Source organism: Arvicola amphibius, chromosome X (genome assembly GCF_903992535.2).
Source record: "Arvicola amphibius chromosome X, mArvAmp1.2, whole genome shotgun sequence".
Taxonomy (NCBI): domain Eukaryota; kingdom Metazoa; phylum Chordata; class Mammalia; order Rodentia; family Cricetidae; genus Arvicola; species Arvicola amphibius.
In genome coordinates, this window is record NC_052065.1 from 24159432 (window position 1) to 24174179 (window position 14748).

Sequence of the window (14748 nt, forward strand, 5' to 3'; positions counted from 1 at the left end):
CAGTCCTGAAACGCTCCCTGGTGGTCATCGCTGCACCTTTCTCTCAACTACTTTGCAAAGGGAAGGAAGGAGTAAGTGGTGAAACGCCCCCTGGTGGTCAAAGCATCCTAAAATGTCCCTCAGCATGAAGACAGCTCTTCCATACTGAGTAGGTAAAGATAAGTTTTTCCTGTGTGATTTTTCTCTCTGGCTTGAGGAGAGTTTTGATACAAGTTGGAAAAGATTTTAATATCTTACTCTTCTCCAAAGGTCTAATTTAAGATTCGAAACGTGGATCATTTTTGTTTAAGGCTAGAACTGAACTCAAGGCCTCATAAGCCTAGGAACATGTATTCCCCCTGAGTTATACCCAGTCCCCACATTTGTTTTCATCGGAATTATACTTTTAAACTAATTTATAACTTTGTATTTAGAATATTAAATTCCATAGATGTTAGATACATTTATCCCACATAACATTCATTTTATAAAGGATAATAGTATATATATATATATATATATATATATATATATATATATATATATTGAGAAATCAGAAAAATTATCTCATACCCGTCATCAAAGCTGTATGATTTTCTCCACAGGAAATATAACTTATTCTCTGATCCTTAATACGCTCAATGACTCTGGGTTCTGATGTTTCAAAAAGAAAAGTGCCAAGGCCCAGTTGGCCAAACTGTCCCAGTCCAAAGGCATATACAACATTCTCTGTAAGGAAATGAACACATACATGAAGAGAGCTGCATGGAGATGCATCATAGCTGAAATAATTGCAACATTCAACTTTTAAAATGGACATGAATTGTCTGTGACAGAGCTGTCAGAAAAATACTGACATGAAGTGCAAACTTTCAGAGACAAAAGAAGAGAAAAATTGGGTGTTACAAAATAACTATCTGTGTTTGATTTGCCTTTTATGAATATCCATAAAAGGACTTATTGCAATCATTAGGTATGTTAAAAGATGAATAATTCAGAGAACTCCCTGACATATATTTATAATTACATCATCTCAGAAAGTCGCAAATGTTACTAAACAATTTCCATCCACTGCCACAATTAAAAAAAATTCTACAAAGATATCCCCCTTTAAAAGTAGTTCAATAAAACTATTTTACAAAATACAATTTATGAACAGGAGGTACAGCACTTGCCTGGCATGCACAAGCCAGAGAATCTCACTGTAAAACACAGTGGCACACACACACACCTAATCCAGAATATAATTTTCAAAAGAATGAAAAATTATAGTAGATATGTTAATGTATTCATAAGCAAATTTTCTTTACAATACAGGAGGCCTCCCATTATATGATGATTTAGGTGACCTTTAGAGTCACCAAAGCCCTTTCAATAAATACTTAGGAAATTTGAGATCATTTATCATCTAGAGATGGGAAGCTGAGAAGCATAAAACATGGCTGACTACAAAAGAGTTACTGTAGAAACAATGTGGCTGCTCTGTGTACTGAGAACATGCTGGTGACAATGTGGCTTGGCTGTGTACTGAGAGACACACTGGTGACAATGTGGCTGGTCTGTGTACTGAGAGACACACTGGTGACAATGTCTCAGGTCGCTGACTGAGAGACACACTTGTGACAACATGGCTGGTCTGTGTACTGAGAGACACGCTGGTGACAACATGGATGGTCTGTGTACTACATGCCAATGTGGCTTGTCTCTACTGAAAGAGACGCTGGTCACAATGTGGCTGGTCTGTGTACTGAGAGACACACTGGTGACAATGTGGCTGGTCTGTGTACTAAAAGGCAAAATGGTGACAACGTGGCTGGTCTGTGTTCTTAGAGACATGCTGGTGACAATGACACAGGTCGCTGTACTGAGAGACACGCTGGAGACAACATAGCTGGTCTGTGTGTCAGCGTGGCTTGTCAGTGTACCGAGAGACATACCGCTGACAATGTGGCTGGTCTGTGTACTGAGAGACACAGTGGGGACAACGTGGCTGGTGTGTACTATGTGTCAACGTGGCTGGTCGTTGTAGTGAGAGGCACATTCCTGACAACATGGCTGGTAGATGTACTGAGAGACACATTGGGAGAACGTGCCTGGTCTCTGTATTGAAAGACATGCTGGTGTCAACGTGGCTGGTCTGTGTACCAAGGAACAATCTAGTGACAACGTGGCTGATCTGTGTAGTAAGAGACACACTGGTGACAATGTGGCTAGTCTGTGTACTGAGGAACACAACGCGGTTGATCTGTGTACTGAGAAACACATTGGTGACAATGTGGCTTGTCTGTGTACTGAGAGATACCCTGGTGACAATTGTCTGGTCCCTATACTAGGAGACATGCTGGTGACAACTTAGCTGGTCTGTGTACTGAGAAATACCCTGGTGACAAATGTGGTTGGTCTGTGTACTGGGAGACATGCTGGTGACATTGTGTCTGGTCTGTGTACTGAGTGACATGCTGGTGACAACTTAGCTGGTCTGTGTACTGAGAAATACCCTGGTGACAAATGTGGTTGGTCTGTGTACTGGGAGACATGCTGGTGACATTGTGTCTGGTCTGTGTACTGAGTGACATGCTGGTGACAACTTAGCTGGTCTGTGTACTGAGAAATACCCTGGTGACAAATGTGGTTGGTCTGTGTACTGAGTGACATGCTGGTGACATTGTGTCTGGTCTGTGTACTGAGAGACATGCAGGTGACAATGTGGCTGGTCTGTGTACTGAGAGATACCCTGGTGACAACATTGCTGGTCTGTGTACTGAGAGACAAGTTGGTGACAATGTGGCTCATCACTGTACTGAGTGACATGCTGGTCACATTACTGTCTTCTGTGGAGTCTTAGGAAGGAGAGCAGGAATCCCTCTTTAAAGGCAGATATGAATTTTCTCATCCTTAACTGCAGCCAGGTGGCAAATTCCTCACATCATCTGATGTTAATACCTTACCTAATAAATCCTAAAGAAATCCATCCAGGCAATTTTAAAAACATTCAGTTGTAAAGAATTCATTTTCTGAAAAGAGTCTATTTAGCTCATCTGAGAATGAAGGGTACCAAAGAATACTCAACTATTGCCACATATTTTACATTTTTCTCTCTAATAGAATGCCTGAAGGCTGGAGAGATGGCTCAGTGGTTAAGAGCACTGGATGCTCTTCCAGAGGACCTGGGTTCAATTCCCAGAACCCACACTGCAGCTACCAGCCATCTGCATCTCCAGCTCCAGGTGATCCGACACCACTGAGCCACCTCTCCAGCCCCAAGTATTCTTATCCTACCCCAATAAAAAGGACCGTGAGAGTGGCATTAGCTACTAGCGAGTACAGAGAAGAGTACAGCAGGCTCCACACATACCTGTGAGAACCACAGTGTGCCCTCCACCGCAGGCTACTTGAAGCACCTTCTCAGGAATCCCTAGCACTCGCTGGGGTGATCTGTGATTGATCAGCAGCTGGTCGGGAAGACCCAACTTCCCATTCTCAGGTTCTCCAAACGTGTACAGTTCCCCGTCCGCTGTCAGAAGAAAAGGAGAAAGATTAATGGGGACATAAATGTAAACAGACTATTGGTCCTCTGGCACATGTTCTCATGCTCTCTAAACGCTCAGCCAGTAATGAAGTAAATCTGACCTTTCTTCGGGTATGTTTCACTACAAGGTAAGAAAACAAAGCTGGATGTTTTTCCCTCTCAGCTATTTCATCTCGTACCCTTTACCAAGAATTCATGACTAAAGAACTAAACAATCACTTTAGCTTTTCCAGAAAATACAGCAAAAACTGTCTTACACATTCTTTATACCTTTATGTCATGCATGTGTGTGCATATGCGTTCATGGTACCAGTGATTAAGTCTAGGGCCTCAAAAAAAAAAAAAACAAAAAACAAAAAAAAAACCTTGCTCTAGAAATCTCGGTTATGTATGCAATGCGTAAGTTGAATTGCTGTGAAGATAACATTTTGGTTAGATGGCACTATAAACTATTTCCACCTTGTCCACACTAACACTGTGAGTTTCTTGAAAGCAGAGACTTTCATATTCTTATCTGTAATCCCACAACTTACTTGCTGAAGCCACTAGTAATCAGTGCTGCTATGGGATTGGAGGAAGCCTGCCACATCATGAGGTTGTTGCTCCATACAAAGAAACAACACAGTGACTAGAGACGTGCCCAGGACACACAGGCAGTGCCTATTGATTACACATTGCTGTTACACCTTCCTCTTCCTGGGTGTGGCTAAGGTGTCCAAATATCAACCAGGGTTTGGAAAGTGGGTCTCTGACTCAGATGCAGCATCACCTTGGTTCTGACTAGTACATGAAATCACAGAGAGAACAGCTCTCCACCACAGTTGTTAGGAGAGTAAAGAAAATGCCTTTGTAGTTCAAAATGCCTTTATTATTATTATCTTAGAGCTATAGACTTCTAAAAGAGAAGTGCTATGCCTTTATCAACGTACCTTTCTACAAAACACTCTTAAACACGTTTAGTCTTCTGACAACTGCATGGCTGTATGACCTCCTCTCACAGCCCTCCCATCAAACCTTTCTCTGCTCCACCCTGCACTCAATCAATTGTTTCACGTTCTGTGGTCCACTAATTGCGGCCTCTTGCATGAGCCCTGGTAGAGGGTATCTACTGGAGTAGTAACAACCTACAAGTGGCTATTCTACTGAAAAACCAGGGCTCCCCTCCCTCTGTAACCATTAACAAGCCTAGGGGGTGGGGCCTCTTGAGCCCCCATCCACGATGGGTACCCCATCTTGTGCAGGTCTTGTGTGAGTAACCACAGTACTGTGACATCATGTGTACAGCAGTCACTTCATGGCCAGAAGACAGCACTTCAAATACTCCTCCATATCTTCCAGCTCTTGCATTTTTCCTCCTGTTTTCTGGGATGTTCCGTACGTTTTTGAGGGGGTGATATGGATAGGCATCCTGCTTAGAGCTGAGCACTCCGCAATCATGTTGGCTCAGCACTTTGCCTGTTTTTGGGTCTCTGAATTAACTGCTGTTCTAAGAGAATCCACTAAACTTTCATCTGGACATCTGATTACTAAATGGTCAGTTAGAAAGAAAATCACAACCATCCTTCCATTGGTTCTCGCGGAGCTGTCGAATGTAGACGTCAGCGTAGACGCAGACTCCAACAGTTTGACACTTCCAAGCAGAGACTGCTAATGAACCCAGAAACTTTAGGCTGCAGATACTGACCACAGGACTAAGGCTAATCCTTCTCCATCTAATCTTCATCCTGCTTCTCACAAGCATACTCTGTGACTCACTTATTTGAAAAAATAAAAAAGAATTACTAGGACAGGAGGAATAGAGCAGGCCAAAGCATGGAAGCAAATGATTCCAGGGGAGAGTGGCTGAGGCTAACAAGTTTGAGAACCAAAATTTAGAAAGGTTTGTAAAATACTAATGTAATTTTTATAACAGACCTAATACTCACTTTATAAAAAGTTGACCGAGAAAATTTGAAATTATAAACTGTCAATATAGAAATGGAGAAATGTTCTGAATTAAAACATACATGAAAGACTATACTTTCAGTGATCATTTCTATAGTCGGTAAAACATACACTACTTTAGTAGCTGAGCAACCATGTGAACTATAACTCATTTTACTGGCGGTAGTGATTGAGAAATGAGAGATAATGTAATGAATCAAAACATCCATCTTACTTGTTACAAAAGCTGAATGGTAATATCCACAAGAGATCCATGAGATTGGCTTCCCAACGGTCACTTCATGAGGGACACACACATTACTTTTATTTTTTAAACCAATCTGCCCTTCAGAATTGTCACCCCACATAAAAAGTTTTCCATCCTCTACAAAGAAAGCACAAGGGAGAAAGGTCTTTAAAGGCCTAGACGGGCTCTCAAGCTGACATTTCTTACAGACTATCATTTGTTTTCTGGCCTGTATCTTTTAGTCTTATTTTATTCTCTATTGATACATAATAACTGTAGATATTTATGGAATGCAACATGATATTTAAAATGCACATATAGCATGTAATAACAAACTCAGAGTGATTTATCTAGCATTTTAAACATTTATCCTTTCGTTGGATTGAGAGCACTCAAACTCTCTGCCAGCCGCTTAGAAATGAACAATGCAGCCATGTGCTCATGCCCCAGAGCTCAGGGAGAAGTGGCAGGGGGATTGCTGTGAATGAAGTTATAATACACAAAAGGCCAGCTAGGTTTACAAAGTAAGACTGTCTCAAAACAAACAAAAATGATAAAAAGTAACACAAAACATTATGATATTCCTCCTTATAAACTCTAACTCCGCACTGAAAATGGTGTGCCATAAGAGTGCCAAGCCATTAGCTCCATCCGGGAATTCAACTTCTATTCTCATACGCTCTATAAGGATGAAGCGTGGAGAATGAGTGGATGCTCAATCCCTTAAGTTATGCCCAGATCTTTACCTCAACAGTAAACTCACGATGCCATTTCCTACATTCACTTTTTGCCCTTTTAATGTCTCCACACAGAAATGGTCCCCTCCCTCCAGGTAGTCTGTCTACCACCAAACTGAGAGATCACAGAAAGCACCTACATATCTCCAGATGTAAAGAGCAAGTTCCCAAATTAAAAAAACCTTGCTCTGGGGGACACCATGGAAACGTTTCAAAGGAATAAGAAAACATAACAAAACATACAATGACTCACTATTCTTTTTTTTATTACTATATATCTGAAAATACAGTCTTCCTAGCTTCAGAGAATGAGCCATATTAGCATACACCATTAACTTATGTCGTTTCTGATAAGGTTTCAGTGTTGGGAATAGTTAAGCTAAATGCAGGATAAGTATTTCAGGCTTTATCAATACTTGTTTACTTCTTTTTTTTTCCTGAAAAAGCATCTTAACTGTGTAGCATAGGCTAGCCATGAACTCATGACCACCATGCCTCTGACCTTGAAGTTACGGAGATTAACAGTGGGACAATACCCATCAACTTCTCTTAGTGAATTAAAAAATCGATCTTCCAGGGTTTAATAAAAAGTCAAAATTAAAACTGAAAATAAAAACCGAAGGAGTGACACTGAATAATCAACAACATAAGTGATAAAACTACACTTTTATCTCTTCTCTGAAGAAAGCTGCAAGCTAGCAGCTTCAGAGAGTTACATGGATCATGGCTCTGACGTTTAAACAAAAGTTCTCAGATCTACTTTGAGAAGGAAGACAGAGATATTTAATGATCATTATAACCCACACTTTAATAACATACATCCCAACTGATTTCTATCAATACTTCCGGTAGCAACTTTAATTAAAGTCCTTAAGTGTACCTTTCAGAATATGCAATGAAGATAACATTTAAGAATATCTAGCCAGGTGATGGTGGCGCACTCCTTTAATCCTTGAACTCAGGAGGCAGAGGCAGGGAGAACTTTGAGTTCAAGGCCAGCGTGGTCACAGAGTGAGATCCAGGACAGCCAGGGCTACACAACACAGTTAAAACCTGTCTCAAAAAAACCCAAAACAAACAAAAACAAAACGAAAATAAAAGAACAGCTAAAAGAATAGCTAGCTAGCAGAGCCGAGAATTTATTTATCAATCATCTTCTCTAATGTATTTATCTCCCACTCAACATATACATACAGATTTAAAGTTCTATTTCTAAAGTCTTCTGAAGGTACACAAACGCTAATACTGTCACATATTTACTGAGTTCATATATCCGTAATAGAAAAGACGTGTCCAGAAAGAAGCACAAACAAGTCTTACCGGTTAAAGCAGCTGATGTATTAGCACCAGCAGAGAGCTGTTTAATGGAATCCTTACATGTAAAGAAGCAAATTTGATGGAAAGTGTCTCTGTCATCAGTGTCACCAAGCCCCAACTGTCCTTCATTATTTCCTCCAGCTGCATACACACCGCCTTTATCTGTACACAAACAAAAAATGTCAATTAACATACTGTAGTCACCCTGCTTCTGAGACATGCTGGAAAACAGCAGACACTGCTTAAATGAACAATGAAAAAAAAAAGGATGCGCAAAGTGAGCGTGGCATAGAGTTGCTGAGGCAGGGAGAAGAGCTGGGAGACAAGAGTGATGGGGAGAATAGGGAACGGGAGGGACCAGGAAAGATGCCACTGCTAGCTCTTTAGCAGCGTGTGGTAAAAATACACTTTCCTCCACTGAACAGTCTTCAAACCCGTGTTAGAAATCAGCCGCTGGGGCTACAGTTCAGTAGGAGAGACCCTGAAAGCAGAAATCAGCCACACATACATGTGTTGGCCTGCTTCTTGACACTACTTTATTTCATTAAACTTTATCTACCCCTTGTCAATACTACATTACCAGAATTACTGTAACTTTTTGATAGGGACTAGAAACAGAAAACTGCTAGCTTTTTTAAAACTGTTCTGACTATTGTGGCTCTCCTTTGATTTTCTATATAAATTTCAGAATTACTTTATCAACTTCTAGACACATTCTATTGCCTAGTTAGATTCTGATTGAAACTGACGTGACTCCTATCAGGGGCGTTTCCTGCGGCTTCCGCTCAATCTCTGTAGCAAAGAAGGAAGAGCAAGAAACAGGAGGAAGCAGCCCCAGGCGTGCTCCCAGCGAAAAAGATGCTAGCCCTTAATCTGTAGCTACTCAGCAATAATTTGTATATTCCCAATGGCAAATGCATGCATGACACACTTATACTGATAAAAGTTTATTCTAACTACCACCAAAGGATCGTGCCTAGCAATTTTACCAAGCCACAAATACTGCTGAAGTGGGACACCAGTTCTCAAGGCTGGACAGAAGGCGCATGGGTGAACACTGTACCTGTTGAAACTAGGGTGTGGTTCCTTCCACAGGCAGCAAGCTTCACTTTTTCAGGCTTAAGAGCTAGACATGAGAATATGACAATTACAATATTTTATGGGTATGAAAATAATAAATAATCCAGGCTAAATGGTAAGTAAGTGGGAAAACTGAAATGTCTTTCTTGACTGTCCTGCAGGGGATGGAATCGAGGACTTTTAGCATGTTAAGCATGTACTCTGAAACATCTGTAACCCAGGATGGAATTTAAAACCTAGGATAAACCTGGTATATGTGACTCCAAATCAACTAATTACTAATTACTAATCCAGAAGTTTATTCACAGTGCATCATAAAAACCAGTGGAGGGTGGCAAACAGTGAGATGTGGAGTCAAAGGCAGGGCCAAGGCATCCAATTTTTAAAAACCTATAGAAAATTAATACACCAAGAGCTAGTAATTTTGTTATGTTGTATCTCATCAACTTTATCTATTACTGAGCCTGCCACAAACTTCTAAGGTACTAAACAAAAACCCTAAAACTAATAATTATAGGCACATACATGGGTTGAAGTTGTTCATCTACAAATATTTATAGTTTTTCGAGATAGGGTTTCTCTGTGTAGCCCTAGTTGTTCTGGAACTTGATCTGTAGACCAGGCTGGTCTCAAACTCAAGAGATCCACCTGCCTCTGCCTCCTGAGTGCTGGGGTTAAAACTGTGTACCACCACCACCTGGCTTCATCTGCATATTTTTAACACTTAGAAATACCTCCTAAACAACTGGCAAAGCATCTGCACAGCTGGCTATGAGTCTCTGCTTCCATGGTTCTCACAGGCTGTGATAATGTTCTATCAGGTATTTGGAAGGTCATGTCACTAGGAATATGAAGTGTTTCGTAGTATGTGCCCAATTAAATACTTTCTAATCATAACATTAAAGGATCCATAATAATGCCTACAAATAGCATGGTTATAACAAAATCACACTGAAATTTTAACCTGAAATTTCAATTTGGGCCCTGAAGCTAGAGAACACTGTTCTTACCACACCCCCAGGACTCTACACCATCTTTTTAATTTAATGTTCATAAGCTACACCTAGAAGTTTTCATAAGACAGTGAGAAAATTTTCTAGTGATATATATGCATATACTCTTGAGACAACACTCGTGTCAAATACTTTGCTCTGTTGGTATTCTATTCATTAACCACTAGCCTTGATGTCTTGATTAGTTCATTACTCAGCATTGTAGAATTTTAATAACCAATAACTACATATAACTGTGAAAAGACAGAACTCCAAATTATAGCACATTATAAAGCCTGATTCCCTCATATATAATAGCAGTAATATTTAAACCAGTTTGCAAACAAATAATTGTTTGAAAGTCAAACTAAATACTAGAGGATCTTTCCTTCCTTAGTGGTCCTTGGGTTTCGAGTCAAAGAAATTTTTTTGATTCCACCATAAAAGTATTTCTGAGTTTCACAGAAAGAAGAAGAGTAGGTATTAATAATAGTCAAGTAAATTTTATAAAATAAAAACATTTAAGAATTTTATTTATGATATTAAAGTGTCAAAGAATCAGTACTAAAGTTATTTAACATAATCTGGAAAATATTAAAAAAGAATATAAATAATATAAAGAAGAAAAGGCTCCAAACCTTTGATACATGTTGGTTTGTTGATAGCTGACTTTGATCCTAATCCTAACTGACCCCAGTTGTTACTGCCAAACATATAAAGTTTATTATTTCCTAGTGGGAGGGAAAAAGAAATAGCAAATTAAAGCGATCTTCACATAGATAACAATATATGAATGAATCACAAGGAAACAAAAAAACATACATTTTTAAAAATATCAAAAAACAAGAAATAGGAGTGGGTTACCTTTTCTGTCCATGTATGGGCACATCCCATTCGGTGTAAAGAGTTTTTAAGATTATATGTTAACAATTTTTTTATTGCAATGAATAGATTCCAAAGAAGTTTCACATGTAGAAAAACATTAACGTTTATTAAAGTAACTTAAAACTGAAAAGACTCTTGATGCATAAAGAATTTTCTGACAAATATAAAGCACTTTCTATACATTTTCAATATGTTTAAAACATGATAAAGCCTGTTCTTTCCACATACCAAAACAGTAACATTTAAGTCATTTTTTTTAAAAAAGCAAAAATATGGTCAAATGTAATGCTATAAGATCATCACTCCCTTTGAGTTTCCTGGGTTCCAAATCAATGACATTTTTAGTCACAAAACAAATCTATTATAGGCAATAAAAATAGATGTTTAAAATGTATCTGTCAGTTTTGAAGCAGGTTACCTTGTCCTTCTATATATGAGCAGATTCTATTAAGCATAAAGAGTTCCTAACATCAGGCAACAACAACTTTTATTAACATCACACTTATAACATTTAGTATTCTCTAAGAATTACTCTCGTCATCTAGGATTGTAATACTAACCTGTAACAATAGCAGTATGTTCATCTCCACATGAAAGACATATAGGTACGTCATTCTTAAACCAGAATTTGCTAGGGATATTTTCAGCAAATTTAGTTTTTCCAAATGTAAACACAGCACCCGTATCTGCAAATTTAAAACACTTTTCATTTTACAAATTGAACCATGCTGCCTGTTATGAAAACACATTTTCCTATTGCGTGTATATAAACCGTTTCCCCCACGACAGCTTTGACTCTGACTGAACCTCATTTCAGCCTTCCTTCTCTCACCTTAACTCAGTCCTATTCCTCAACCTTCACTTTGTGTCACCTGTGACGGCTGGTAAGTCATTCAGTGAGCTGAGGTAAATGGACACAATGACAAGGAAAGCCACCATCCATTACTCATTCTTCTGCTGTCCCTGGATAGACAGCCAGGTCCCGAATGAGCTGGTACAATTTCTGCCTTCTACTCCCTCTGGCTAAGGCCTCATAGTCTGGTCTCTGACTGGGGATCTTTTTCCAGTCAGAACCAAAACAGCATTGTGTTTTTTCCCTTAGTATCAGAGAAAATTTGTGCAGAGTACCTCTTCAAGTGAATTTGGATTTTCTTGAGTTCTTCCAAGGAACTGCCAGTGTTTGCATTCAAGGAAGGAATGGTACTAAAAATGTCAAACTGTTGAAAATGCCAGTGACTATCATTAAAACTAGGGCAGGGCAGAAATAAACACATTGTTTTCCTACTGTCTTACTTGCACCATGGCCATATAAGGCTTTAAAAATCAATTATGCGCCACAAAGCAATCTCTCAAATGATTACCCAAATGTTTATTGATGGGTATTTTCTTTTCTCAACTATATTACTACTTATACCCATTGCACAGGGTGCTCCTCTAATAAACACCAGTTACATTGAAGTTGGTTCTAATTTTCACACAGAAAAGTTCCCTTCTACACTATGACTGTCTTCACGTCACTATAATGGTGCCTAGAAAGTCAAGCAGATTTTAATTCTTTTAGTATGAAAGGCAGCATATCACCCAGGCTTTAACACTTGAACACTTCAGCTCTCCTATTCCTACTGAGGAGAATGAGACTGTGATTTCTAGATCAGGCCACGGAGACTGCAGGTGGATGCTGAGATTTGACATTCTCAAATTGCCATCACTTGATCTGAGGAGTAGTTAATGGCTTTTTTGGACCAGCACCATTTTCAAAAGACTAAAAATCCATGAACAGTTCCCAGTAACTAAACACACACACACCCCAAACAGAAAGACAGACCAGGACCATTTTCAAAAGACTAAAAAGTCCATTAACAGTTCCCAGTTCCCCGTAACTATTTAACCTCCCCCCCGCCACCCGCCCCCACACACCCCAAATAGAAAGCCAGACCCAGGTTCTGGGAAATTTTCAGAGATAGCATAGTGGACGTGCGAGGGTCTAAGCCACTTAAGAACGACTGTGAGGCAAATCAGTTCCAATTTAATAACTGAGCCTTGAGAGGTCAGGGCCTAGAAAGGACTCAAGACTTCCCTACAAGGAATCATTTAACTGTTTTATTCTGGCTAGCCAGAAAGCCTCTCCAGACAGCCCTCCCCCCGCCCGAACCAAAACCAGGATTTGGTGGCTCCATTCTATCCTCTGGCTTCTAATGTCAAGCCTATCGTCACGTTATTTTCCTGTATTCTCACTAAGGTATGAACTCCAGAAGGCATAAACTCAAAACCCCTTTGAGGCAAGAGCATGGCAGAAAGTGCAATATATATTTAAATGTATAATTCTGCTCTAATACTGTGGCTATTTCTCAAAGTGTTAATCGGAACTCATTAGACTGTATGTGAAAATCAATTCAGTGCACTATGACCACCATTTTAACAGATTACGTTTCAAATAGTTGTAGTTAAGTGCTACTTCAGGAAATGGCTACCTGTACTACGCGGTACGGAAGCCGTACTAGGTCATAATTTTAACTTACGTCAAACCAGCGCTTAAGAAAAAAAAATTCGCTTAAGGCCTTGTCCAGTTCGTTTCTTCCATTCTTTTTAACCTCTCACTCCAGGTTCACTCACTCCTTACTGAACTCAGTACCTAAGTGGGTCCTAGGGGCATCTCGTTCGCTCGGCGGTTGTTAAGTAGAGACCTTGGAAAGCTTAGCGAGAGACTAATGGCTGCGGCAGCCTCCGAGAAAAGTCACGGAAAGCTTACTAAAAACACAAGGACCCTCTTCCCCTCGTTCCCTGTCCCTTCCTCCGGGTCCCAACAAGGCTCTAATTCGCAGCGGCAAGGTAAGAGCTGCCTTCTAACCACGGATCAGATTGCGGCCTGCACTCTGCCAGGGCCAGCCTGGAGGCGGGGCTTGGCCTTCCGCCCGCCCGCCGACCCTCCCTCCCTCCCTCCCGGCTAGCCGCCGCCATCCGGACGCGACTCACCCGGCACCAGCGACTCAGGCTCCGCCATGCCGAAAATTGTGAAGGGAATCTGTCCCTGCTTCGGAAAGACAGCAGGGGCGACTCGATTGGGCCTAAGGTACTGCCCTAGCCCCCGGGGGCCCCATTGCGACCCTCTTGGCATCGACCACTTCTGTGCTCCCGGAAGTCAACAAACAGACGCTAGGGGCAACGGAGGCGGGGCATTGAGACGCGGGGCGGGGCGAAAGGCGGTTGGAAGGTGGGAGGAGGAAGCGATGTCACTGTGGCGCTAGTGCGGAAGCCGTGGCCGTAGGTGTCCGCGCGCCCTCTAGCGGTCGTGATTGGAAGCGCGGCCACGCCGCACACTGCGAGGTGTTGAGAGCGCCCGTGCTTCTGCAGAGATATTGGCCATGCAGGGACCTAGAGGGGATAGTGACAGCATAACTTCTGTGACACAAGCAAACGTCAACGCCCAGCTTTGCAAGCACAAATAAGTGATAATCTGCCACAGAGCTAGCCACTAAGTGTTTTATGTCCGAAATGTCGTTTGTATTCCCAGAAATAAAACTAGATACACACATTAGAACATTACTAAATGAATGAATGCTGTTTACCATCATGTAAGATGGGCAATGTCACTCCTGTTTTTAGATTTATGCCCGATTATACATGGGAAGGGAGGCCCATTTCAAGTAGTCAATCCTGAACTCTGAGCAGTCTGCCTGTGTCTCCTATAGAAGATACATATAATTCCCTGTGAAACATTATGTATTTCTGGCTAAACCTTGGTTTCCAGGATGAGAAATATACCTGTGGCAGTTGGTCTTAACCAAGCAGAACTGGATTTAAGGCTCCTTGAATGACTCTTAGAGAGTATTTCTACATTTCCTCGGGGCATTTTTATTAAAATGGAAAGAAGGAATCGAACCCAATCATTTGTATAGAAGCTAAAATTGAGGGTGAGGTGCCAATAGAAAATGGAACTAGGAGCACAGGCCTGGAACAGGCGTTTACGAGAAACAAACTCTTGTCAAATGAAAACATGGTAAATGTTAAGACTGAAGAAAAAGAAACTAAAACAGATTAGAGCACTCTGGACAAAGCCAG

At 40.7% G+C, this 14748-nt stretch overlaps 1 protein-coding gene across 2 annotated transcripts in view; it reads right to left on the reverse strand.

Moving 5' to 3' along the window:
* Window positions 1–13810, reverse strand: part of Rpgr (retinitis pigmentosa GTPase regulator) — a 49333-nt gene extending 35523 nt beyond the window's left edge. For both annotated transcript variants that reach the window (XM_038316883.1, XM_038316882.1), the window contains exons 1-8: window positions 13663–13810; window positions 11250–11375; window positions 10443–10535; window positions 8796–8858; window positions 7736–7894; window positions 5667–5816; window positions 3335–3493; window positions 553–708 (exon numbers count right to left, since the gene is read on the reverse strand). In XM_038316883.1, the coding sequence (XP_038172811.1) occupies window positions 553–708; window positions 3335–3493; window positions 5667–5816; window positions 7736–7894; window positions 8796–8858; window positions 10443–10535; window positions 11250–11375; window positions 13663–13804 (1048 nt within the window). In that variant the 5' untranslated portion in view covers window positions 13805–13810. The remainder of the gene's footprint in view (window positions 1–552; window positions 709–3334; window positions 3494–5666; window positions 5817–7735; window positions 7895–8795; window positions 8859–10442; window positions 10536–11249; window positions 11376–13662) is intronic.
* Window positions 13811–14748: the final 938 nt, after the last annotated feature.